This window comes from Trachemys scripta, chromosome 6 (genome assembly GCF_013100865.1).
Source record: "Trachemys scripta elegans isolate TJP31775 chromosome 6, CAS_Tse_1.0, whole genome shotgun sequence".
NCBI classification, from domain to species: Eukaryota; Metazoa; Chordata; order Testudines; family Emydidae; genus Trachemys; species Trachemys scripta.
This window is the reverse complement of record NC_048303.1, coordinates 68972975-68999273: the sequence shown is the minus strand read 5'-3', so window position 1 is coordinate 68999273 and position 26299 is coordinate 68972975. Positions and strand designations below refer to the sequence as shown.

General features: G+C 40.6%; 2 protein-coding genes across 5 annotated transcripts; both read left to right on the top strand.

Annotated features, from left to right (window-relative positions):
• Positions 1-23953, top strand: TMED7 (transmembrane p24 trafficking protein 7). Of its 4 annotated transcripts, none has more exons than XM_034773182.1 (4): positions 1-136; positions 326-578; positions 3475-3720; positions 23826-23953. In XM_034773182.1, exons 2-4 carry the CDS (start codon positions 381-383, stop codon positions 23844-23846), a joined length of 465 nt encoding a protein of 154 aa, XP_034629073.1. In that variant the 5' UTR covers positions 1-136; positions 326-380; the 3' UTR covers positions 23847-23953. The 4 variants fall into 4 exon arrangements, with proteins under 4 accessions (XP_034629073.1, XP_034629071.1, XP_034629070.1 ...); XM_034773180.1 differs by lacking the exon at positions 23826-23953 and adding an exon at positions 6304-6729 and having other exon boundaries at positions 329-578; XM_034773179.1 differs by lacking the exon at positions 23826-23953 and adding an exon at positions 6304-6729.
• TICAM2 (toll like receptor adaptor molecule 2) lies at positions 23856-25233 on the top strand. Its single transcript, XM_034773183.1, has one exon. The coding sequence runs from the start codon at positions 23885-23887 to the stop codon at positions 24536-24538; it is 654 nt and encodes a 217-aa protein (XP_034629074.1). The 5' UTR covers positions 23856-23884; the 3' UTR covers positions 24539-25233.
• Positions 25234-26299: the final 1066 nt, after the last annotated feature.

Below are 26299 nucleotides of genomic sequence, written 5' to 3'. Positions count from 1 at the left end.
CAAAACCATGGGAAGCACTTCCGGTTTGGAGGCGCGCGACCTGCGTAGCTACTTCCGGGTTCCCAGTTCGTTCGCTCCTTTCGCCACGCCACACAGACACCGGCTGCCGCCTTCTACTACATCCGGGCCCCTCGCAGTGAGTTCTCCCGCTCTGCGCCCGCTGCCCCCTCCGTGGCGCAGTCCAGCTCGCGGGCCCGTGGTCACGGTGCCAGGCTGGGCGCTAGGCCTGGTCTGTGCGGCCTCCGCTGCTCCCCTTCCTCCCCCCGCCTAGCGAGAGCCGCTCCCGGACCTGCTCCGACTCATTCTCCCCTTTGCCCCTTAGCTGCTGCTGCTGCTGCCGCCGCCGGGTGCTGAGACCCCCTCCCCGCTGCACCGGGGAGATGCTGCTGCGGGGCTTGCTGGGCCCTGGTGCCGCGGCCTGGTCCGCGATCTCGGGGTTGCGGGGGCTGGTGCTGCTGCTGCTGTGCCTGACGGGCGCCGTGCGGGCCTCCGAGATCACGTTCGAGCTGCCCGACAACGCCAAGCAGTGCTTCTACGAGGAGATCGCGCAGGGCACCAAGTGCACCCTGGAGTTCCAGGTAATCACCCGCCCAGGCCGCGCCCCAGCAGCGCCAAGCGGTGCTTCGATGGGGGATCGTGCAGGGCACCCTAGAGTGCCAGGTACACAGCTCCCTCGTGCACCCTCACATCCATCGTCAAGATAGCTAGCTTGGGTCAAGCTCACGTCTTGTCTCTAGGCCTGAGGCACCGTTACCCACACCTCACTAAGCCAGAGGTACCCCCAGCTTAATAGTGTTTCCCTCAGCAGATTGCACAGGGGATCAGGTGCCCCCTGGAGTTTTGGGTATTTGTTTTGTTCCCTCTAGCCAGTTAGAAACGCTTAAAACAGCCACCCAATACACTGTAACCCAGCCAGCATTGCTTCATATTTCTAGCTCAGCAATAAGTAATGCTCTGATAAAGTGATCTTGTAGGGCACCAAGTGCACCTTACTATTCCAGATAACACGATCCTTAAATCAGCTTAATATATACCTGTTTGCCAACACTACTTCACCCACCCGACCGGCCAGCTAGTATCCCATTTCCCTGTAAAGGCAGCTGTCCTACTGAGTTAACCCTCACCACACACCTGTTGGGCTCATCCTCACTTTCCCTGCCTTCCCTTTCACTTTGTGCAGCTGATTGGTATTTCTAACTCACGTGAAATAAACAAGGCTGTCCCTGAATTTCATTGTGATTCTGAGTTCAAACCCTAAATCCTACTTCAATATTAGATTTTGAGTGATTAAGTATTAACCAGTTGTGATTCTGGAATATTATTGCCCAATAACATGTATGCAAGGCTGTGCAATTGTTATGTGGGAGGCAAAGATGTAAAAGTGCTATGTTCTTGATCTACAGTAAAAGCATAAGTTAGTTGTAAGCTTCTTGGAAAACTTCCCCAAATGGATCCATTGTATGTATTTATGCGTACATCACCTGTGTGTATGTGTGAAACTCACATCAGCCTTGTAAAATTGGCACTTTGCCAAAATGATGTTGCTATAACAAGATATTCCTTGAGCTTCTTAAGGATTGTACTACTTGGAGCCTTATTAATTTAATTGTTGAGACAGTTTGCCAGCCTAATAAAAGTGAATCACTTTTAACTGTACAACATTGCACTTGTGAAAGGCATTTAACTTTCTTGTTTTATCTTGTGTTTTGAGACTTGTTGGGGAAGGTAAATTGTGGAATTAGATTGCTACACTTAATATACTTGACATTGGAAGAATTGCATCTTTATTGGTAATGTGTATTTCACCATACACGTACAACCTGACAAAATACTTCTGTTGATAATAGAAATTTACAGATAGGAAAAGTAAGAAAAATGCTGCTTGAGAACTTGAGTCCTACTTCACTGTGTATAAAAACATGTCATAAGTGCTGCATAAAGCACATATTTACAGTTCTGATAAAACAGCCAGCTCTGATGTTCGCAAAGTTGAAGCTAAACAAAATTATGTAGCATTCATAAAGCTTTAACTTTTTTTTTATATCATGGTCTACTGTCATCCACATAATGTTCCAAAACTGTGAAAGTTTAAATAAATAAAAATAGAAAAAACTGCTTAAAAATAAACATTGATATTATCCATCAAAATTATATATAAAAAGGTGAATTCTGACAAGGCTAAATAGAATACATCATAAATAATTATGAATTAATGCAGTTGCTTTTCAGTGTTTAACTTGTGCCCATGCTTTCTGGAGGAATTGTGCATCGGTGAATTCTGCCCCAAATGTCTTTCAGCTTGTTCTGCACTCATAGAAATAGAAAATCACCAGAGTGATTTTTCTATCAGTTTTGTCTTTCAAATCTAGCATTAAAACAAGTCCTAATCATTTGATACTTAGTCAAATTAGTTGTAGCTCTTTGGTAGTAATTGAATGTCCTACTTGTAGTTAAAGATTGTTGATCTAACATGCAATTTCTGAGGCTGCTTGCATCTAAAGAAACTAAATGATTTCTTTGAATACTGACACTGAAATATTTCAGTCATCTGAATTTTGTTGAGAAGAATTTTCCACAAAAACTGGGCTTCTTCTTTCCGCTATCTGAGCTATTTTAATTTGTATGAGTGGAAGTCTGTCCTAAAACATTTATCTTTAATTTGTTTAAATGTAATATCTTTAGGATAAACCTTTCAAACTGATGCACCCATTTGTATCTGAATTGTGGAAGTTGGAGATAAGACCGGTTGGGGCTAATCTATCCTCTGCAGGATTGTTGTTTTCTAGTGCTTTGTTTAATCTATTTTAAAATTTAAGTGTTGTTTCTATCTTCTCCAATCGTAGGCTTTTGAATAATCTGTTATAGACATTGCTAGTTAGATGAGCTTGTTGTCTATAGATGCACTCAAAATGTTCGTTTTAAAAGGGGGTAAAATGCTTGCTCACATTTAGCTTTGTACCTCATTGTTTATCCAGATATAAATCAGTGGTTTCTAAATTCGCCAAAGGCTTTCTTTTACATTGCTTAGAGGTTTGTCAATGTGATTTCAGGTGCTGTGAAAATATTTTGTTTTATATATTTTTACTTTGAGTTTCACTCAATCACATGAGGGTTTGGGACAGTTCTAAGCTTTGACTAACTTAATTCAGTGTTGGGAGAAGACACAAGCTCTGCTTGAGGGAGGCAACAGTATTCCTAAGTCTGCATTAAAATCCCCTAAATGCAACTGCAACAAAAAATTTTCTATAAAGTTGTGCTGAAATCAAACCTATCTGACTTGTTTCCACTGAAATTTAGAAACGAGGTTTACTATGAAGACTGTCTAAAACCTATAAAGAATTCTTAAATGCATAGTGTCTCTATCATAAGGATACAGCTTTTTTATTTAAACCTAGTACAGGTGTTTAGATAACTGTAATACTAAGAATAACTTTCTACTCTGTTAAAGTGCCAATAATCTTTCACACTCCACAGGTGATCACTGGAGGGCATTATGATGTTGATTGTCGGCTGGAAGATCCTGATGGCATTGTGTTGTACAAAGAGATGAAAAAACAGTATGATAGCTTTACCTTCACTGCATCTAGGAATGGAACATACAAATTCTGCTTCAGCAATGAATTTTCTACTTTCACGCACAAAACTGTATACTTCGACTTCCAGGTTGGAGAAGATCCACCTCTGTTTCCTAGTGAGAACAGAGTCACTGCACTTACCCAGGTAAAGGGCTGATTTAAAGTGACTTGATGGGAAAACAAAAGATGGAGCAGATGAGGCTTGGATTTTCAAAGGAGCCTAAGGGGGTTAGGTACCTACATTGCATTGAAAGCCAATAAGACTGGGCATCTAACTTCCTCAGACTTCTTTGAAAATCCCAACCTGAGTTAACTAGGGAGTTCTATTAAATCAAAGACTTAATGTTAACAATGAAATTTTGTCTGCTTAAAGTTTGGATGTAAAACTGAGCTTCTGCAAACTGGAGTAGCCGTCTTTAATCACAGAAGTAGAACTAAGATTTAGGGATTTACCTCCCAGTTAGCAAAGAGCAAAGTCATTCACAACAGGACATTGTTTAAGGAAATGATTAGGATGAGACGATGTTGGAGGAATACTACGTTGCAGGGTCAGGAAGGAATTCAACAGCAGACATAGTTTCTAGACATTGTTCTGGAAGAAAGTGGCAGGTAGGCAAGAGATGGCAAGGAAGCCTCTTCCACTATTTTTGTGCCTCTTTCTTATAGGCTGTGGGTCAAAGTAGAGTTTAATTGGACCTTAGTATTATATTGAATTTTGCATAATCTACTGTTTTGGCAACTGTGGTATGTGAATCTGTCTAGCCACAAGAGGTCCCTGTCTCAGCATGATTTGTGGAGATGAATGGGATTGCTGGAAAGAAATGTAGTGTGGATGAATAAAATGCACTTGAAAGGTTACAGAGTAAATATATTTAAATTCACAATATTTTAGTAATGGCAACTCCTCTTTTTATACCACCATGGTAAAATCTTGAGATTTTATACTAAAAGCTTATCTGCTTTTCCTCGACGATACTAACTGTTTAACTAAAAATAGCTACATATGATAAGACTAATAATTCTCTGAATTATTTATATCACAGACAGGTATATTTTCTTAAGGAAGCCGCATTTCAGTGCTGTGACTTCACTCATGTCTAAAAGTTGAAATGTTGGTGCTTTGAACTTTTCAAACAGTTTGTTTCTAAATTCTACCTTTCTGTAGAAACATCAAGTAGTAAAAAAAATAAAAATAGGCATTTACATTTCATGCCTCTTTTTAAGGAAAGTAAAACTGAATAAGATAATTAGGAAATGCCCAATTTAATATTTAGATATCTGTCCAGTAAGTCAAAATTATGAGAAGCAAAGAAAAGGCTAGCAAAACAAATTAACTAACTAGACGTGAAACATGTTTTATTTTCAATGTTATAGATGTTTAGGGTTTTTTTATTTATGTACAGTAGGGCAGGAACACTGCTTCCCCATAAAAAAGGCTTCAACTGTGTGAAGTTTTATTCTTAAACCTTAAGTCTTATTTCTGATTTTGTTTTTTACATGTCTGTCTGTGAGCCTCACTTCGTTTCTCCTAAACACAAACCCATTAAATGTGTTCAGTACATTACCCACAGACACTTTGTGTGCTGCCAACTGGCAGCAAACTCACTCCAAAACTGCTATTTAGGTGAGTGTGCTCACCATTTCAGTACTTTGGAACCAAGGATATAAACACCATCCCCTAGCTATCTTTCTACTGGTCTGAGTGGACCCAAAGATCTCTCTTCCAGTGCGTTTCACAGTCTTTGCTGTTGTCAAATGAATGTAGGAACTTGAGGACTCCTGAGTTCAGTTCCAGGTTTTGTAGGGGAGTTTTCTCTAGTAATTAGAGCTGTCTGTCTCTCTGTCCCTCTTCTGCTCTTATCTACCCTGCCTCTTCCTGGTTCCTGTCCCCCACCCTCTCTCTCTATTTTTCCCTACTCTCTGGCTCCTGCAACTCCCTCTCCTCCTGACCCATCTAATGCTGCTATGCTCTTTCTCTCCTCATCCCTGTGTGTTCCAGTGTGGTTGCTTCCTCAGTGTTGCCTGGGCACCAGCTGTGGGAGTATTGAGAACACTCGGTTCTTGTCCTGCACCATAGTGTCCCTTTGCTGCCAGAAGGAGCAACTACAGGGGAAGTCCTATTCAGTGCAGGCAGACTCTTCAGAGAATTTAGGGAACTGAGCATGTATGAATTGCGACTTTTCTAAGTGCATGGCCAACTTGGACAAATTTTCACAGGAATGGCAAAAGGCATATCTCTGATACCCAGGTGGCCCTTATCAAATATTAAGTCCCTTCTTCAAAGGCTCAAGCGTTTCTCAACAAATCACTGAAATATTTTTTTTTTTTTTGTAATATGGGCAAAACAGTGTATGTTTCCCTAATCTTGTTCTCTGAAATGGAGAACCATTTTAGCTGAAACAAAACAAAAAACCTGAGGCAGACACTTGGCATAGAACATTTCAGCCTGAACAGTTAGTTTGGCCAAGTTCTAAGTAGCTGAAAATGGGGCCATATAATGGGAAATGTAAGGCAACTTTAATAATATATTTATGTGGTTGAGGGGGAAAATATTTAGTATATTGGTTAATGTGGGTTAGATGTGACAGAGCTTAAAAGCATATTAGTTGAGAGAATAAACATACTTGCATCTAAAATTACAGAAGTCCTGGCTATATATGCTCAGATACAGCACAAAAATAGAATTCTTCCAATGCTTTTCTAATTCAGAAATATTTTTTTTGTCTAGATGGAGTCTGCTTGTGTTTCAATTCATGAAGCTTTGAAGTCTGTTATCGATTATCAGACTCACTTCCGCTTGAGAGAAGCACAAGGTCGCAGCAGAGCAGAAGATCTAAACACCAGAGTAGCCTATTGGTCAATAGGGGAAGCCATCATTCTTCTAGTAGTTAGTATTGGGCAGGTATTTCTCCTGAAAAGCTTCTTTTCCGATAAAAGAACCACCACAACCCGTGTTGGATCATAACCAGTAGTGAAATGATGCTTCAGATCCACTGTACACTGTTCATCTGTAAACTTACTGTTCTCCAATTAATTGTAGATACAAAAGAACTAAAGATAGGCAACAGTTTTAATACCGTTTTACCCCTTCCCATTCATTAAAAATTACAAAAAGTAGTCAAAGTGAAAGGGACACCTTTTTATTTGGAAAAGTTGATAACTTACTATTTGGTATTTGTGTTAAGCATCCAGCAGTGATCTGTTTTTCCTTTATTTGTATTCACTGATTAATCTGTGGTATGCTTTGAAAAAAACCCCAAATAGTTGATATGGAAGACAGTACATGGGAAAAATTGATGATATTTTAGCTTTTCAGCCTGAAGGTGTTGGATTAAAACCAAAAGCAAATGTGATGAACTGTAGTCACAAAGCATTGAACTGCATTGTTTTGATTTGCTCTGAAAAATCCAATCCATATATCTTTCTTTGCTGTAAAACTTGCAAGTTAACACTACATCATGGCACAAATACTGTTCTTCTATAGAATGGTAAGTCTCCACCTTAAGTTTTATTTTTAAACAAACTTGTTTAAAAAAAAAACAAACCATTCTTCCTATATTAAAATATAATGAATTTCCTGTTTTACAACATTTTTTTTTATTGAACAAATTGTAAACTGAGACTACTCAGGAAACCAATTTTCTATACTTTATTAAAATCAAAATTTCCAAGGCTTTTTTTTTTTTTTAAATAAAATGCAATAAGATAAGGAGAATCCTGTAACTTTGTCACTGACATTGTGTAGTCTCTGTAGTCAGGTATGCTGCTGTGGCTCTTCAAAATTAGGCAACAGAGGTAAACTGGCTTGTTAGGTAGCACAGCACTGACACTGGACATGGTTGTATGACATCTGTGTGAGGCACATACAAAGCTTTCTAGTAAATCATTTTCCAGTCCAATTTGTTATTTATACTGCATTGTATCTCCATGGTTGTGATGCATTGATACATTGTTGCCTTGTGCATCTAACTGCCACTTCTGGTTTGCTAGTGGTCATGCAATGTTTCAAAAGTTTCAGGGTGTCTTTTTTGGTAGGTTTGCAGTCTACATTGTTATCATTGCTTGTGTTTTTAATAGATGCTGTATTGTGTACTCTGAAAAGTCTTGTTTTATTAGAATATGGAATTTGGCAAACGTACATAAATTGTTTGAACGAAGGTATTCAAAATAAGGTTAAAAGCTAGTGCAGACTAGTCGGAAAGGACAAAGGTAATCTTACCAGTTCTCAAGTGCACAGGAGAAACAACAACTAACCTAAAAACACAAGAAAATGTAGGGTTTTTCACTGATTTTCCTCTTAATTCAAAAGAGGTTGTTAACTTAAACTGTTAAGCTAGCGCGCAGTAAAAGGAGTGTAATTCTGATTTGTTGCCAGTGTTGATCATATATTTCCAACTCTGGAGAAACTAAAGTTTTTATTTTTTTTTTTTATTTATAAATAAAAGTCATACTTGGGCACATGGCAAAAAACTCAGGGCCATCAACTTAAAACAATTTAAAATGCAGTGGTTGTAATAAAAGGAGGTTCTAGATCTATTCTTACTGTGATTAAATCAATTACCTGTAGTCTGGGACATCCAAGAAGAATTTGAGCTAATTCCTATTTTAGGGGTCACTGAGGTTGGTAGGTGAAAAACAGGATCTTAGTTTAAGGAATCTAGTTGATATTCTCAGACCTTGTATTGAATTTTTTTAAAGCACCTAAAACTTCCTTTATTTGGAGGGGTAAAAACAATGCCAGTGCCTGGTTACAACTTTGCAAAAATAAACTAGTGCACAGACTCTTTTCCTGAATGCCACAAGCCTGTGCCTGCATGTGATACTCTTCCCTGATTGTGCTTGGCTGCTTTATTCTTGTGTGGCAACAAGCTGATCTTCTGCAGGATTCTTACAAACTTAATTACATGCAGTAATAAAGCAAATGGGTTCAGTTAGGGCAAGTGTTGCACGTTTGCCATTATAACCATTTGATGAAAATGTGATCTAATTTTGGCAGTGTCCCATTGTAATCTTCTGAAGCTTGAACTATCACTTGTAAGTAGATCAGTTAATGCGTAGCTTTAATGGCAATGAAAACATTTGTTTTAAAGATGTGAAATAATTTTTTTCTACATCAGTTGCTTCGTGTTACTGTCAAAATTGCTAAATGGTGTAGGCCAAATATTGGTTTATATCGTCACAGATTCTCTCTCTCTCTCTCTCGGTTTCTTTCTTGTCTTTTTATTTTTTCCTGTTTGAATGTGTAAAGTGGAACTGTATAGCTCAGTATACCTCCCACTACAGAGGTCTTGTGGAATTGACTGTTAAATTGAAGTTGGGTATTCAAACCAATCGTCCTGTATCTTGCTGCATATTATGCAGCAATAGCTTAAAAAAAAGCCTTTATTTTTCTGTTCTAAAAACATGGCACAAAACCACATGTTTAAACATAGCTGTATATATTTTTTAGAATAAGTGACTGAATAAAATTAATAGGATATAATGCATGCTAACAAATCAACAGTGGGTGAAAAAACATTTTAAGGTGTGTGACAATTAAAGCTTCATCCTTTTTATATTAAGGACATGGTTCAAATAAGAGATGTATGGTACACAGCTAAATCACCCAGTGTTTGATAAAATACAATTTTATTATGTACTGCAAAAGACACCAGTTTTTTTTACTATTCTTTGGATGTTTATGTTTACGGAATCTCTTCTTTTTTTGTGGCCTGAAATGTCAATTCCTGTTTTAGTTTGAAAACATTTGTTAGTTTGAATAAGACAAAAGGCAGACCCTGTGAATATTGTATGGGAAAATAAAAATTAATATATGAACATGGTCTGAATGGATTTTTATTTTGAGACTGGATGGGAAAGGAGCTTTCTCAAAAGAAAACAAGTGAGATTGAGCCAGTTAACCTATATTTTAGAATAAGTATTTTTTAAAGTACTTATCCATTCATTAATTTATTAGATGCCACTTGATTGCTTGTTATCCACATTTATTTAAATTTGAGATTGGATTACTGCAAGGCACTCCATATGAGGCTATACTTTAAGACAATTTAGAGACTTGAGTTAGTGCAATACGGTTGCTTGCTTGTTAAGCAATGCATCATGAGTGCACTGCACCAGTGCTTTGTAACCTGCACCTATTGGATTGAGTGGAGTTTAAGGTGTAGTTTTGTCTTACAAAGAGACTTCCCTTTTTGTGATACTGCCACAAGTATGAGGTTTAGAGAATAGTATAGTTATCTAAATGTAATTATCTAGTTATATATTTAATCTGTACATATCAAAGGGGATCTAGGGGTTATAGTGGGTCACAAATTGAATGAGATAACAATGTGATGCTGTTACGAAACATGTCATTCTGGGAAGTTTTAACAGGAGTGTCTTGTATAAGGAAATAAGTAATTGTTTAGAAAATGACCCACGAAGAAAGGTTGAAAGAATTGGGCATGTTTAGTCTAGACAAGAGAAGGCTGAGAGGGGACAACAGTCTTTAAAATATATAATAGACTCTTATAAAGAGGATGGCAATCAGTTGTTCATCTTCACCAAAGGTAGGACAAGAAGTAAAGGACTTAGTTTGCAGAAAGGGTGATATTTAAAAAAAAATTAACTATAAGGATAGTTAAGTACTGCAACAGGTAACCTAGGGAGGTTGTGAGTCCCTATCATTGGTGGTTTTTAAGAACCAGATAGACAAACATCTGTCAGGGATGGTCTTGGTACACGTAATCCTGTCTCAGTGGAGCCATGGGGAAAGGAAGGACTAACTAGGTGACTCTCTAGATCCCTTTCAGCCCTACATGTCTGTGTCTAAGGCTTTGTCTACCCTGGAACCTGAATGACAAAAGTTTTGTCGTTCAGGAGTGTGAAAAAAAAAAAAACCCATACGACACACATTTTGCTGACAAAAAGCGCCGGTGTGAACAGAGCTCTTCTGCTGACAAAACTACTGCCGCTCATTGGGAGTGAAAGTTTTTTGTTGGCGGGAGAACTCTCCTACTGACAAACAGCGGCTATACTGTGCGCCTTTTAGTGGCACAGCTGTAGCGGCACAGCTGTGTCGCTAAAAGTTGTGTAGGGTAGACATAGCCTAAGTACCTAAGGCTGTAGGATAAGAATTCTTACAAATCTGCTTTTCTTATACAGTACGTGGAGTTCTGATTATTATACCAAACTGCTGCTAAGAAGATAAATATTTAGTAAATGAAGCAAATCAAAAAATACTTTGAAAACTATTCTATTCAGCATTTTATGTTACCAATCCCCTTGGTATGTGGGCACCTTCCAGAATTGTTTAAAAATAAATAATTTATGTCCTTCCATTTCTTCTTCTTCCCCATCTATATAGTATTCTTTATTGGTTTTTATACTGTGCTCATTACCACCATATCCCTTTAGGAGTTTGTTACATATTTTTGTCCAGCAAGTAATTAGTTGAAATGCTTTTAGGGAAAAGCAAGATTCAAGAAGTGGTTTGTGGTCATCCTTTGTTCATGGAATGAATTCCACAGACTCAACCCAGCTGTCAAGAAAGTTGTTTCCTGTATACCTAAGTGTTGGCTTTGAGATAGGACCAATGGAATCATCTAAGGAGACAAGTTGGTAGTAGGGTGAGGTAGCTCTTTGGTCCCTGTCTGTTGAGGTTGTTGAAGGACCGAGACATTAAACTTGACCTGATGTTGAATAAGGGAGTTATTACAATAGTAGCATATATGAGTAATATATCCTCAATGTTATATGCTGCTGAAAGTATGAAGCTGCTCTTTTCCTGCACCAGTTAGTCTTTTCAGAGCCAGTGCTTCAGTCCAAGGCATTGCAGTAATCCCATCTGGAGGTAAAAAATGGTATCTGTGATCAGTCAGGTTGTTGGAAAGGATGGGATGAAGTCTAACAAACTGATGCTATGACTCCATCAGGAATCTAAGACCGACTGCCTGGATAATTTGGAGAGAGCAGGGTAGTAGCCATCTCTTCACTATTTCATTATGCCTACCTGCTTTTTTAACTAGCAGTTTGCTTAGGAATGGGGGATTTGACCCTAGGTGATAGCTAGCAAATTCCAGTGCAACCAGTGAAGGATTGGCGAGTTCAGAGTGCTCAGTAACAAGGAATGCTGAATTCCTTCTCTGAAGGTGGGGTTCACTTAGAGAAGGAGGTCCTATTTATGCTTGACTCACTAAATTTCACCTGCCTTTTTGGTGCCCATTCCTTGGTAACTCTTTACAGTCAGCTTTAGACTTAATTGTCTTGAATAATTGTCATCTGCAAACAAAGCCACCTCACTGTTTACTCCTTTTTCTAGATCATTTATGAAGATGTTGAACAGCACTGATCCCAGTACAGATCCTTGGGGGACACTATTTACCTCTCTTCATTCTGAAAACTGACCATTTATTTCTACCCTTTGTTTCCTATCTTTTAACCAGTTACTGATCCAGGAGACCTTCTTTCTTATCCCACAACTTCTTACTTGCTTAAGAGCCTTGGTTAGGGATCTTGTCAAAGGCTTTCTGGAAGTCCAAGTTCACTACATAAAAACAGCCATACTGGGTCAGACCAAAGGTCCATCTAGCCCAGTATCTTGTCTTCCGACAGTGGCCAATGCCAGGTGCCCCAGAGGGAATGAAAAGAACAGGTAATCATCAAGTGATCCATCCCCTGTTGCCCATTCCCAGCTTCTGGCAAACAGAGGCTAGGGACACTATCCCTGCCCATCCTGGCTGATAGCCATTGATGGACCTATCCTCCATGAACTTACTTGGTTCTTTATTGAACCCTGTTATAGTCTTGGCCTTCACAACATCATGCTGTATCAGTTGGATCACCTTGTCCATATAGTTGTTGATCCCCTCAGAAAATTCTAAGAGATTGGTGAGGCATGATTTCCCTTTACAAAACCTATGTTGACTCTTCCCCAACAAATCGTGTTCATCTATGGTAATACTGTTCTTGATGATAGTTTCAACAAATTTGCCTGATACTAGTTAGGCTTACTGGCCTGTAATTGCTGGGAGCACCTTTGGAGTCTTTTTATTAAAAAAATAGGTGTCACATTGGCTATTCCCCATCATCTGGTACAGAAGCTGATTTAAGTGATAGGTTACATACCAGGTTAGTAGTTCTGCAATTTCATATTTGTTCCATCAGAATTCTTGGGTGAATATCATCTGTCCTAGTGACTTATTACTGTTTAATTTATCAATTTGTTCCAAATCTCCTCCATTCACATCTTGGTCTGGGACAGTTTCTCAGATGTGTCCTCTTAAAAAGAATGGCTCAGGTGTGGGAATCTTCCCCTCATACTCTGCAGATGCAAAGAATTCATTTAGCTTCTCTGCAATGGCCTTGTCTTCCTTAAGTGCTCTTTTTGCACCTTGATCGTCCAAGGGGGCCCCACTGATTGTTTGGCAGGCTTCCTGCTTCTGATGTAATTAAAAAAATATTTGCTGTTAGTTTTTGTATTTTGCTAGTTGCTCTTCAAATGCTTTTTTGGCCTGCCTAGTTTTACTTGACTTGCCAGAGTTTGTTCCTTTCTATTTTCCTCAATAAGATTTGACCTCCAGTTCTTAAAAGGTGTCATTTTGTGTCTAACCACCATTTTTATTCTGGTTAGCTGTCGTAGCATTGTTTTTTTATTTATACATATAGTTTGAGCTCCCATTATGGTGTTTTTAAAAAGTTTCCATGCAGTATGTGGACATTTCACTCCTGTGAGTTTTCCTTTTAATTTCCATTTTAACTAGCTTTCTCATTTTTGTGTCACTCCCTTTTTGAAGTTAAATGCTACTGTGGTGGGTTTCTTTGGTATTTCCCCACTCCAAAGATGTTAAATTTAATTTAGGGCCTTTGAGTTAATTGCAGTTAACTTATGCGATTAACTCAAAAATATTAATCTCTATTTAAAAAATTAATCGGGATTAATCGCAATTTTAATCACACTGTTAAACAGCAGAATACCAATTGAAATTTATTAAATATTTTGGATGTTTTTTCTACATTTTCAAATGTATTGATTTGAATTACAACAAAGAATACAAAGTATACAGTGCTCACTTTATATTTTTATTACAAATATTTGCACTGTAAAAATGATAAAAGAAATAGTATTTTTCAATTCACCTCATACAAGTACCGTGCAATCTCTTTATTGTGAAAGCGCAACTTATAAATGTAGATTTTTTTTGTAACATAACTGCACAAAAAAAAAACAATGTAAAACTTTAGAGCCTACAAGTCCACTCAGTCCTACTTCTTGTGCAGCCAATTGCTAAGACAAACCAGTTTTACATTTATGGAAGATAATGCTGCCTACTTCTTATTTACAATGTCACCTGAAAGTGAGAACAGACATTCGCATGGCACTTGTGTAGCCAGCACTGCAAAATATTTACATGCCTAGGGTGACCAGATGTCCCGATTTTATAGGGACAAAGACCCCAAAATTGGGACTTTCTTATATAGGCTCCTACTACCCCCCACTCCCTGTCCTGATTTTTCATATTTGCTGTCTGGTCACCCCTATATGTGCCGGATATGTTGAACATCCGTATCTCCTTCATGCTTTGGCTACCATTCCAGAGGACATGCTTCCATGCTGATGACACTCATTAAAAAAATGTGTTAATTAAATTTGTGACTGAACTCCTTGGGGAAGAATTGGATGTCTCCTGCTCTGTTTTACCCGCATTCTGCCATATATTTCATATTATAGCAGTCTCGGATGGTGATCCACCATGTTGTTCATTTTAAGAACACTTTCACTGCAGTTTTGAGAAAACGCAAAGAAGGTACCAATGTGAGATTTTTAAAGATAGCTACAGCACTTGACTCAAGATTTAAGAATCTAAAATGCCTTCCAAAATCTGAGAGGGACGGGGTGTGATACATGCTTTCAGAAGTCTTAAAAGAGCAACACTGATGCGGAAACTATAGAACCCAACAACCAAAAAAAGAAAATCAGCCTTCTGTTGGTGACATCTGACTCAGATGATGAAAATGAACATGCATTGGTCTGCACTGCATTGGATCATTACTGAGCAGAACCTGTCATCAGCATGGACACATGTCCCCTGGAATGGTGGTTGCAGCATGAAGGGACATATGAATCTTTAGCGCATCTGGCACTAATATCTTGCAAATAAAGTAAATGTAACTATCTTGCAACGCTGGCTACAACAGTGCCATGCGAACGCCTGTTCTCACTTTCAGGTGACGTAAACAAGAAGCAGGCAGCATTATCTCCTGCAAATGTAAACAAACTTTTTTCTGAGCGATTGGCTGAACAAGGAGGAGGACTGAATGGTCCTGTAGGCTCTAAAGTTTTACACTGTTTTATTTTTGAATGCAGTTATTTTTTGTAGATAATTCTACATTTGTAAGTTCAACTTTCATGGTAGAGATTGCACTACAGTACTTGTACTAAGTGAATTGAAAATTACTATTTTTTACAGTGCAAATATTTATAATAAAAATAAATATAAAGCGAACACTGTACACTTTGTATTCTGTGTTGTAATTGAAATCAATAAATTTGAAAACATGGAAAACATCCAAAATATTTATATAAATGGTATTCTATTGTTTAACAGCGTGATTAATCATGATTTAATTTTTTTATCGCTTGACAGCCCTAATTTAATTACATTATGGTAGCTATTACTGAGCGGTTCAGTAATAATTCACCTCTTGAACCAGATCCAGTGTTCCACTTTGGACTAAATCAAGAACTGTCTCTCTCCTAAAGGATTCCAGGACTAGCCGTTGTAGCTGAGGCTAAGCCATGTAATTCACACTTGGAGGGAGGCCTCATTTCTTGGAGGATAGAATTAGGGAGGTAAACAGATGATTAAGCTGAAAACAGAACATTTGTGCTAAACAAGAAAGTAAATATGGCAGTAGGCTAAAAAGACCAAATGTCTGAGCCAGCTAAGATAAGAGGGAGAACATCCAGTTCACCATTTACTCACAATGGACAAAATAAGTTAGGAATGTAGATAAGAGGTAAAGAGTAAATTGAGCATGGACAGAGCATGCTGCCCAGGGATTAGTTCCTGCAAAGTAACCATGCCAATCCAAAACCATGATGCAATATGTAGTAAAATGCAATGTAATGTGTAAATACATATAATGGAAGAGGTTTGCTGTGTAACTTTGGATGTGTGGTATGTCCCATACCCACCCCGTATGCTGGAGTCTGCTCAACTCAAGTGTAGCTTTGCTGTATGCCAAATAAAGGAACCTGAGTGACTAAATGTGCAGTCTGAGTTTTTTGGATCCCAGAACTGGACAAGGTGTTCTAGATAAGCTGAGTGGAAAAGATCTCAGAGGGGATCCTAACAGTTGCTCCAAGAAGCAGTCATTCATGGTTTGAAAATTCAGAAATTTTCTGTCTGCATGCTGTCCAGAGGTGGCTTGTTCCCAGAATATATGGGGCTAGTTGAAATCCCCCATTATTATTGGGTTTTTTTGTAGCCTCTAATCTCCCTGAGCATTTCATAGTCTGTCATCATCCAGGGCAGGTGGTCAGTAGTATGTTTCTACTTTTATTATTCAAGCATGGCATTTCTATCCATAGAGATACCATGGTACTGTTTGATTCATTTAGGATTTTTACTGATTTGTTTTATGCTTTCTTTCACCTAGAGTGCCACTCCTCCACCAGTATAACATTATGGGCCATAAAGCTTGGGTAGAGGAACCCTTGCTTAACAATGAATATGGAGAGGCAGGCACCCAAGAATACAATCCATAAAGCTAACATGCTAAGAGGAGAGCTGCCTAAATTAGCCCATGAGAGGTGCTGATAATACAGCTGTCCTAAGCCCCACCACTCTCTGAGATAAGTGCCTTGGTCTGCTAGAGATCCATCAACTGGGGGAGAAGGTATTTGAGCAGGCCTGGTACCCCCTGGGTGAGTACCCTAACCACTAGGCTATAGAATCATTCTTTGTCTGCCCCGTTAATATTTCAACTTGATCTGAGAGATGCCGCATCCCCATTCAAATGCCTCTTCATTAGGCAAAGGGGGTTTTGAACCATGGGGCTCCTACAGTCTGGGCAAGTACTCTAGCCACAAAGCTAAATGGGACAAGCCACCTCCTCCCATGAGTCCTGGCTGTTCTGTGTGAAATTTACTTGAGTCCAATCTGGTAGTATGCTCAGAGGTGGCCTATGGGATTGGGCCTCCCCATATGATTTACAGGGCCAAATTTTTTTCCCAGTTTGTGAATTGCTCTGGGGCTTAGCTGGAGATAGGCATCTGAGCATCTCAAGTGAGGGAGCAGTATGCGGTCCTCTGGCAAGAGCTATGTGGCTCTTGTCCAGCCACCTCCAGTGAAGCTGCAGAATGCATGCCCAGAGGCAAAACCATAGGGGCCGAGTGACTTTAGGAGCCTGCAGGATTATGCAGCAGGCGAGCAGGAGTTTTGTGGGTCGCAAGTGGTGTCTAAAAATGGAACAACGCCTAAGTAGCTTTTTGGAGCCTACTCCATAACCACTGCCTCTCAGCCCAGAGGTTCATTTAGCCCAGTGCTCTCTCATTCGGTTATAGTGGGGACCAGTACCGGATGCTACAGAGGAAGGTGAAAGAACCCCTGAAATAGGAACTGATGCAATAACATACCCTACCACGAAAGCTTCTGAATGCCTCCAAAGGTTGGCTTATGCCTTGAAGCAGGAAGAGCAAAGGCGGGTGAGGGGGTATCTTTTATTGGCTCAACTAGGGTTGGTGAAAGACGCTTCCAATACACCGAGCTCTTCTTCGGGTTTGTCGCTTTGCCAAACTGGGGGGAACTTTTTAATCTCACGTTACCAGGGGATGTTCTTGTGCGCACCTGTGTTCCAGCCGCGTTTCAATTCGCCGCGGAGGCGGGGGCTGGCTCCCGTGGTGCCCGCCATGTGGCGCCCGCAGTGGGTTATGCGGCTCAGCCAGCCCAGCGCGGGCCCGAGTCCGCTCCTCTGCTGAGGCGGGCGGCTGCTCCCAGCAGCGCTCGGCGTGACAGGGCGGGGTCCTGCCCGTCACACGCGGCTTTTGTTTCCCGGAGCTGATGGGGAAAACGGTAGCCGAGCCCCGCCCCGCTCCCTCGCCAGCCAGCGCCACCGCGTCCGCCTGCGGGGAAGGACGAGCGGCCTCAGCCCGGTAAGTGACTCCGACGGGGCGGCCCAGACTGTACCGGCGGCGCTTCCCTTCCCGGGGGGAGACCCGCCGAGAGCCTGGGCCCAGCCGCTTCCCCTGAGCTACAGCCCCACGCGACGCCCCGGCCAGACCCTGCGCGGCCCCGCGGTTCCCTCCCTGTCGCAGCCCCGGCCCCCGCCGCTTCCTCCTGCGCCCGTCCCGCACCGGCTGCCCTGCGGCTCCCATGACACGAGCCGGCTCCTAGAGCCTCACCCCAGCGAGACCGCTCTCAGCCCAGCCTTCTTCCCCGCCACCGAGCCGCGGGCAGCCGAGCTGCCGCCTCACTACTATGGAGGCAAAGCACAAGAGGCTTCACTAACTTGCTCTGGTTCTTGGCCCAGAAACAGATCTGTCTGCGGGGAGGAATCCTGGCACAGATCGGCCCCGGGGTCTGTACCAATTCTGCCAGTATAATCCCGGGCTGGGGCTGTTATTGTGCTGGAGGCAGGGGGCAGGGGCGAGGAGAAGAGTGAAAGAGAGTAGCAGGTGTAAGGCAGCAAATCGTTAGCAGAAGTAAGGGCAGAGAGACGGCAGTGGCTACAACGAAGGTTACTGGGCAGGCTCAGTTCGATTGAGCATGCTCAGTACACCAAAGTAGCAAAACGGGAGCGAGAGCTGTTTGTGCCGCTACACCCTTCCCAGGTTTAAGTGCCCCCCCCCAGCCCAGGCAGGGAGAGGAAGGGATGGGGCTAGAGCCGGAGGGCCAGAGCCTTTCCTCTTCCAGCCATGCTGCCTGGGAGAGCCGTGCAGTCTCCTAGGCAGCTACTGTGCTGCACCAGGCAGCATCCGGGAGTGGCTCCGGGGCCTGGCTGCCCGGAAGAGCAGCCGAATATGACAGCGGGAGCTGGCGCAGATCCCAGTCCCCAAGGTAATGTGGGATGGGGTGGGCGCAGGGGTCCCAGGCTGGGGCGGGGCATGGAGGAGTCACATGGGGAGGTCACGTCCCCCCCCCTTTAGCTGGTGCCCCCCCTTTGTGTCCCTCCCATGAGTCGCCATACCGGTAAGAATTAAAATGTACTGGATCTAAGAGGTATAATGCCCGGGGTCAAAGCTGAAGAACATTGCAAATTAAAATTTATGGCCGTTTGCTAGCAGGGCCGGCTTTAGGCCGATTCCCCCGAATCGGGCCCTGCGCCTAGAAGAGCACCTAACTTAGGCATCTTTTTAACTTTTACTCACTCGGCGGTGGGTCCTTCACTTGCTCCGGGATTTCGGCAGCGAAACCCCCGGCCCTGCTCCCCCAGCCGTAACGCCAGGCGGATCGCGGAGAAACCCCCAGGCCCGATCCCTCGACCGGAGCGGTGGGCGGAGCGCAGCTAAACCCCCGGCCCCGATTCCCTGGCTGGAGTGGCGGGCACCGCACAGCGAAACCCCTGGCTCCGATCCCCCGGGGGAGCGGGGCCAGGGGTTTAGCCGCGCTCTGCCTGTCGCGCCGTCCCGTGGATCGGGGCTGGGGGTTTCGCCGCGCTCCGCCCGCCGCTCCAGCCAGGGGATCGGGGCCGGGGTGTCGCCACGCTCCTCCCGGGGCTCCGGTCGGGGAATCGGGGCCATGTCCTTCAGAGCTGCTGAAGACCCAGAGCGAGTGAAGGACCCGCCGCCGAAGTGCTGCCGAAGACCCGGAGCGCCACCGGGTGAGTCATCCCTGCTGGGGCCCCATTGAAACTATTCCAGTCGGGCCCCGCGCTTCCTAAAGCTGGCCCTGCTTGCTGGTGTGGCCGTGCAGGTGTCTGCTTAGGTTCTGCAAATTATGCTTAAAATTAAATATTAAGACATTAATAAAAAATTTTGTTTAAAAACTTGATTGAATCTCCATTTTGACAACGTAAGAACTTATTAGTTTTTATTAGTGCTGGTTTTAAAACTTAAAGGGACACTGTCAACTTAAAATGTAGTCAGTTCCAAAAGTGAGTTTAAAGTAGTTTCAAGCAGTACAGACATCCCTGAGTCCCTTGCCTGTTTTGGAAGGTTTACAATTTCAAATGATTGAAATAACCTCCGTCCCTGCAACATATAAAGATTCATTAGATAAAATGGTAGTTGGGAGGCAGCTCTGGTGGATATTGAAGCTCAGTAACGTTGCTCTCTAGATTCTGCAGGGCTGCATTCTGTCACGCTTCCTGTGCAACGTATATATTTGGTTTCTATAGGAGCTAATGAGATTGTTTGGCAGCTGGATGGCATGGAATAGGTAGTTTTTCTCCATTAATGAGTTTATTAGCTCTAAGAAGTTCACAGTAGAGTGCTTTGGGATCCCCATTTCTGTTGCATTCTGTGGGGGCATTGGTATTCCAAAGACTTATTTTTAGCTACATCTGGAAAAGAATTTGTGACTGCAAAATTTCTGATATACCTTGCCTTTGTGACAGAGAATGATGATGTACTCTCATTTCAATCTAGGGCTCCCCCTTAATATGATTCAGAAGCTACAACTAGTGCAGATTATGGTTGCTTGCCTTCTTGATGGTAGCAGTAGCAAGGAGAACATTACGCTACTCCTCTGAATACTGTATTGGTTTCCTAGTTATTTCTAGACACAATTCAAGGTGTTGGCATTAGTATATCTATTCTGTTTACCTAAAGTTTTTATGAAGCATCTAGCACTATCCTGTTTAAGTGATGCACAAAATATAGCGAGTGCAAAATCAAATAATGAAAAGGAGTTTTTTCTACAAGTTCCTTTAGTTTGTATTTTTGTTTGTAGGATTTTATGTATTTACTTGTAAGAGCATAAATTATGGGGGAAGACTTTATCAAAGTGGTGTATTTTACATCTTCATCTGAACAACATCAGGTTTGGGTGCAAGCAATTTAGGAATTATTTCTTCCTTCCTCTATGCTCCTTTTCCCTGCAACCCTCCCCACGCCCCCAAAAAATAACCAAACCAATCACACAACCCATTCCAATGATGCATACATAGCCACCTTTGGGCATGGATATGTGTTACTGAAAAAAGTATGATAGTGTTATGTAAACCTTCCCCAAATGCTTCTCCATTCTGAGATTAAAAAGATAAAATGTTATTCTAGCAAAAGTTAAATTACAGAAATTGGGGCCAAACTGGCACTGTGTGCTTACTTTAAAAGTTTTAATTTTATTTAAAAAATCATTTGGGAGAATAAGAAATTACATAGATACATTCTCCCTTTGAAGAAATACTCATTATTGGGCTCTGCCAACAAAAATATGTATTCGCCAAAGAGTGACTAGTAATAATCTGATCCTTCGTGTTATGAGAATCTGGACAAAATCATCCTCTCCTCAAGGGATACTGCTGGCTGAGACTCAGCTCTACCTCTTCCCACTCTTGCTCTCAAAGCTCAGTGGAGCACTGCCCCGTGCAGAACTCCAGGAGAGTAGTTTCCTTCTGGCCAAGGGAAGGAGAAAATACCCTGAGCTGTGGCTTCACATCATCTGGACCTGATTCTGCTAATACCAATGTAAATCAAGAGAAACTCCACTGAGATCAGTGAAATTATACCACTGTGAAAACAGAATCAGGCCCTCTGTGTCTTAGGAGAGGATCTGCTGGATCTCAGACTCCTCTGCTCATTGAAATGGAATGGATCATTTTGGCCATGTATTAATTCTATAAAACATCTTGACATACATTTAATGTAAAGGATGATGTATATGCTGATGCTCTGTTGTAAGTATGTGTCACAAGGTGGCGCTGTTCCAGCTAAAATAAAATCTGTTCCAATATTGCAAAGAAAAGAAACTGAATACACCTCTACCCCGATATAACGCTGTCCTCGGAAGCCAACAAATCTTACCACGTTACAGGTGAAACCGTGTTATATCGAACTTGCTTTGATCCGCTGGAGTGCGCAGCCCCACCCCCACCCCCGGAGCACTGCTTTACCGTGTTATATCCGAATTCGTGTTATATCGGGTCGCGTTATATCGGGGTAGAGGTGTATAAGCACTTTTTAAAAAAATACAGCACGTATGGGCAATGCAAGATCAAACTGCTTTTCATTTAGATACTTCCATGGTGGATCGGCCAAAATATTGGTTTAACTTTTTTTCTTATACTGTATCTGTTTGCAAATTTGTACAATTTTCATGCAACTTTTCAAAACAACTGCTTTACTCAGCACTGAGCAATGTTAACAAGGCTGTGGAGGACAAATAAATTGTTAAGGCAACAAAAGCTGGGTTAAAGCTTCTAGGGCATGTTAATAAACAGGAATAAATATTCTTTGAAATGTCAGTTTTTTTAAGAATATTTTTCATTAATTTGAAGTCAGTGGGGCTATTCACATGGATAAAAGTTTATAGGATTGGAGCCATATGGTTCTTGGTGAAATGATTAATTTCACAATATTATTTTCTAAAAAGCAAACATAAGATGACAACAGCTAATCTATTTAATACAAGGTAGTGTTGTATTATTGCAGAAACGTGTGTGCTTTATGATGCTTTTGTCAATACAAGCATTCACTTATCAAAATAAATAAGATAATCAATAGATATACAAACCAGTAGTTCACCTTGGATGAATTTAATTTTATTAAAATCCCAGAAAAGGTATCAAGGTTTTTAGACACTATTCTACATGTAAAGAGAAGTGTTTCAGAACTATTTAATAATTGCCATATACCCCTTAATTTTCATTAGTGCTATACTATTAACAGATAATAATCACTTTATATGTACAGATCTTGATCCCCTTCAGTGTCATTCTGCTAGGGCTCTGTCAAAGCAGTCACTCTATCATGACTTATGTGTCACTAAAGTAATATGGATGCCCCTTTATTGGAGCACACAGAAATTGAATCACACTTCTTATCATGTTCCAAATGAATAGCTAACGCTTTGTACAACACTTTAACTAAAAATATTCTGCATAATATTATCTGTTTTTTTTTAAATTATTTATTCACTTGCATCAATGATGAAAACTTAATCTTTTTTAAAAGTACAAAAAGTTACCAGTTTCCCTTTGCTTTCATTGTGCCATTTCATAGATGTTAGGAATGGGGAAGATCTATTAAATTAAATAGTAAAATGCTAGCCAATACAGGATTGATCCCAAACAATTTATAGTGCTTTATCTAATTCAGTTTTAAAGTGAGACTAGCGAAGAGTCCCCCACCACTTCCTTGCAGAGACTATTTTATAAATTAATAGTTTTCACAACCAGAAGGCTTTTTTCTGATATCCAGCCTAAATTGTTCTGGTCTTAATTTCATTTACTCACCGGGCATCATGCCATTTTTACCCATTCTAAACAATTCCACTCCCTCCTTGTTTTTTACACTCCTCATCATATGTTTATAAATTGTGTTATGATGTCTCCTTCATTTATTGTTTCACCAGTCTATGCATACTTGCATCTTTCCTCCTAGGGTCACTTCTTCTAGTTCTTTAAACATTTGTATAGCTCTTCTTCAAGGCCATATGTATAATATAATTATGTGGCTATGTGAGTCTAATCCAACTTCCATTAAAATCTATTGGAAGCTTTTCACTGACTTCTGTGGGAAGGGAATCAGACCCTAAATCTCCATTTGCATTGCATGAATCTACAGAAATAGAACTTTGTGGGAATATTTTTGGAATTTCAATAAAATTGAAGGTTATCAAATGGCTTTATAATCAACTAACCATTGTCACATATAATTCCTGGTTTTCTGCAGAATTCAGTGCATTTATGGCGGGAGCCTTGTTGTATAATTTAGATCTAACATACTATATAATACATGGGCTCTTGCTCTTCTATGAATTTACTCCAATTTGCTGACATCTTTCTGGTGAACATCTTTAAGGTGAACACAGTATTCAAGATGTAATCTTAGCTGAGGTCTATATGGTATAGTTGGACAGTTAACTCCCTGTTCCATGACATGCTCCTACCGTAGCCTAAAATCACTTTTTTCTTTGCTGAAATATCATATTGCTCGGTTATATAATGTATTGTCAACTTTTGCCACCAGGTCCCTTTCAGCATTTTTGCTATCTTTCATTAAGATGTGTAATAGCCCAATTCAGACAGTTCAGGTTATTTCTAGATTGCGATGAATGCCTTTTTTAGGTTGTCACAAGATTCAACAGCTTTTTACTTTTTGTTTTTTAGAATGAAATGAGTAGATGTTAACCACGTGAACACATCTTCTGACGTGTACATTTATCATAATGGGCAACACTAACTCCAAAAGAAATCCGCCCCCTCCACCAAATAACACAGAAAAGGGTACCAATGTGAGTGCAGGCCAGAGAGACTTCAAGCAAAATCATGAATTGTGTGGCCTGTCTCTTGACATAGAAGGGATCTCTACAAAAGTTTCAGAAATTCACAGCAGTGATGAGGATTCTGAGGATGTGTTTTACAAGTTTGTGATTCTGCATGCTCAAAATGATGCAGATGAAGCCAGCCGACTCCAGCATCTGCTACAAAATAATTTTTGTATTAAACCTGGAATAATCTTTGCTGAAATGCCTAGTGGTAGACATTTCTTACAAAACTTAAATGATGCTGTGAATAGGTCAGCATGGACTATTATTCTGTTGACAGAACATTTCTTGAGTGAGGCTTGGTGTGAGTTCCAGTCTTATGCCTCCCTGATGAACGCTCTTAACAAACAGCATAAATATAACTCTGTCATACCACTGAGGCCACTGAATAATCCACTTCCAAGGGAGAAGACTCCTTGTGTCCTGCAAGCCATTAATGCACTGGAAGAAGATAGTCCTGGCTTTGCTAAACAAGTGGAGAAGATTTTCCAGGAGTCGAAATATAGGCAACAGCAAGCAATGTGGAAGAAAGAAAGAACAAATGAGACGCACTAGAGCTAAAGACATGCATAAAGACAGTTAAATTGTTAATTAAATTGAAGGAGGTAAATCAGTTGTCTTACTCATCTCAAGTAAGAGAGAGAAACCTTCTTTTGAGAAACTAACCTACAGAAAAGATGGTGGCAAGAGTTTCCCATAAAGGCATTATTGTTATTACTTAACACCTGTATGTTTTCAGCAGTATTATCAAGATGTGGCCAATCATCACCTTGACCCCTTTATTTATGATATGCCACTTTCCCCTACTTGTTTGTTTGTCTGGCTTCTCTTTATATTGTACGCTATATAGGGCAGATACTGTGTCTTCTTTTAAGTTTGTACAGCTCCTCACATGTTGTAGTTGCTACTGGAAACAAATAATAAATGGGGTAGTACTAACAGTGGCTGCTACTGAGAGCCAACAGAAGCAACACAGGATAACATCCTGTAAGGAAGGCTATTCTATTAATAACAATCTTTATATTGGAAATATAAATATGTTAGAAATACTTACCAGTGTTACGAAACCAGGAAAATACATTCAGCACCCTACAAAATATATGCTGCTATTTTAAGAAGAATCTCAAAATATGTGTGCTCTATTTTTGTCATGTTTGCAATTGTTAAAATGCATATATTTTCTAATGATGCATCTTGACCAAATGGGTAGGTGCATTTTAAAAATTAAAATAAACAAACACTCTCAATTTCTTTTGACTAAACTTGTTTTTTGTTCAAGTCTTAAAGAAAAAACTGGCAAAGTGATGCATAGAGAGATGAAACTTGGGAAACTGTGTGAAGATCTTAGAGATAAAATGTACCTAAAGAATTGCTCTCTGTAGCTCAAAAGCTTCTCTTTCATCAGCAGAAGTTAGCTAAAAGATATTACCTCACCCACCTGATCTCTCTTAGAGATAAGAATCATGCATTCATGTTGGAAAAGAAGAAAGGGAGAAATTTTAGAAGTTAAATCATTTTGAGTTATTTAAGTTTAAAACACTTCCAGTATCCCAGTTAGGCTTCCCAGATTTATTAAAATGGATTTACACTGGTATGTGTTTTTCCTTTACATGATAGGATTAATGCCTATGATTCAATTGTTTGATTAAGTCAGATTTAAGTGCACTTGTGTAATGTTGATGGGGAGAGAAGGAAGTATTAATCCAGTAGTAAAGTCTTTGCTGTTTCTAATGAAAGGGCAAGCATGACATTTGGGTATTTTAATATTTTTTAATACCCATTTCTGTGTCCATGTTTCATTCTCTGAAATCACTTGTTCTGTGCAAGTGGTGACCATGAACTTCTGATCAAAATCACTTGTCCCGCACTGAGGAGAAAAAAACAGTAGGATTTGAGCCTTGGCACAATATCTGTCCAATTGCGGTTGGATGTTAGGAGACCCTGTGTTCTAATCCTGGCTGTGCCACTCACTGACTTGCTGCGTGACTTCAGAGAAGCAATTTCTCCTGCTGCCTCAATTTCCTTCTCTGTAAAATGAGACTAATACGTGCACACTTTCCTGACAAAGGTGTTATGAGAATTAGTTATGTCTGTACAGTGCTTTGAACATAATATATATAAATGCTATGCACGATCAGGCCACATCAGCCTATCGTGTGGTAAAACCAAAGAGAGATGAAATTGGGGAGGAAATCTCCATATGCACTCCCTCACGTTGCTCCCTTGCAACATCATCTTGCTGAGAAGGGGATTTGCCCCCCATGGGGAGAAGGAGGTATATGCACTCTAAACCCATCAGATCCCCATAGGGCCCTC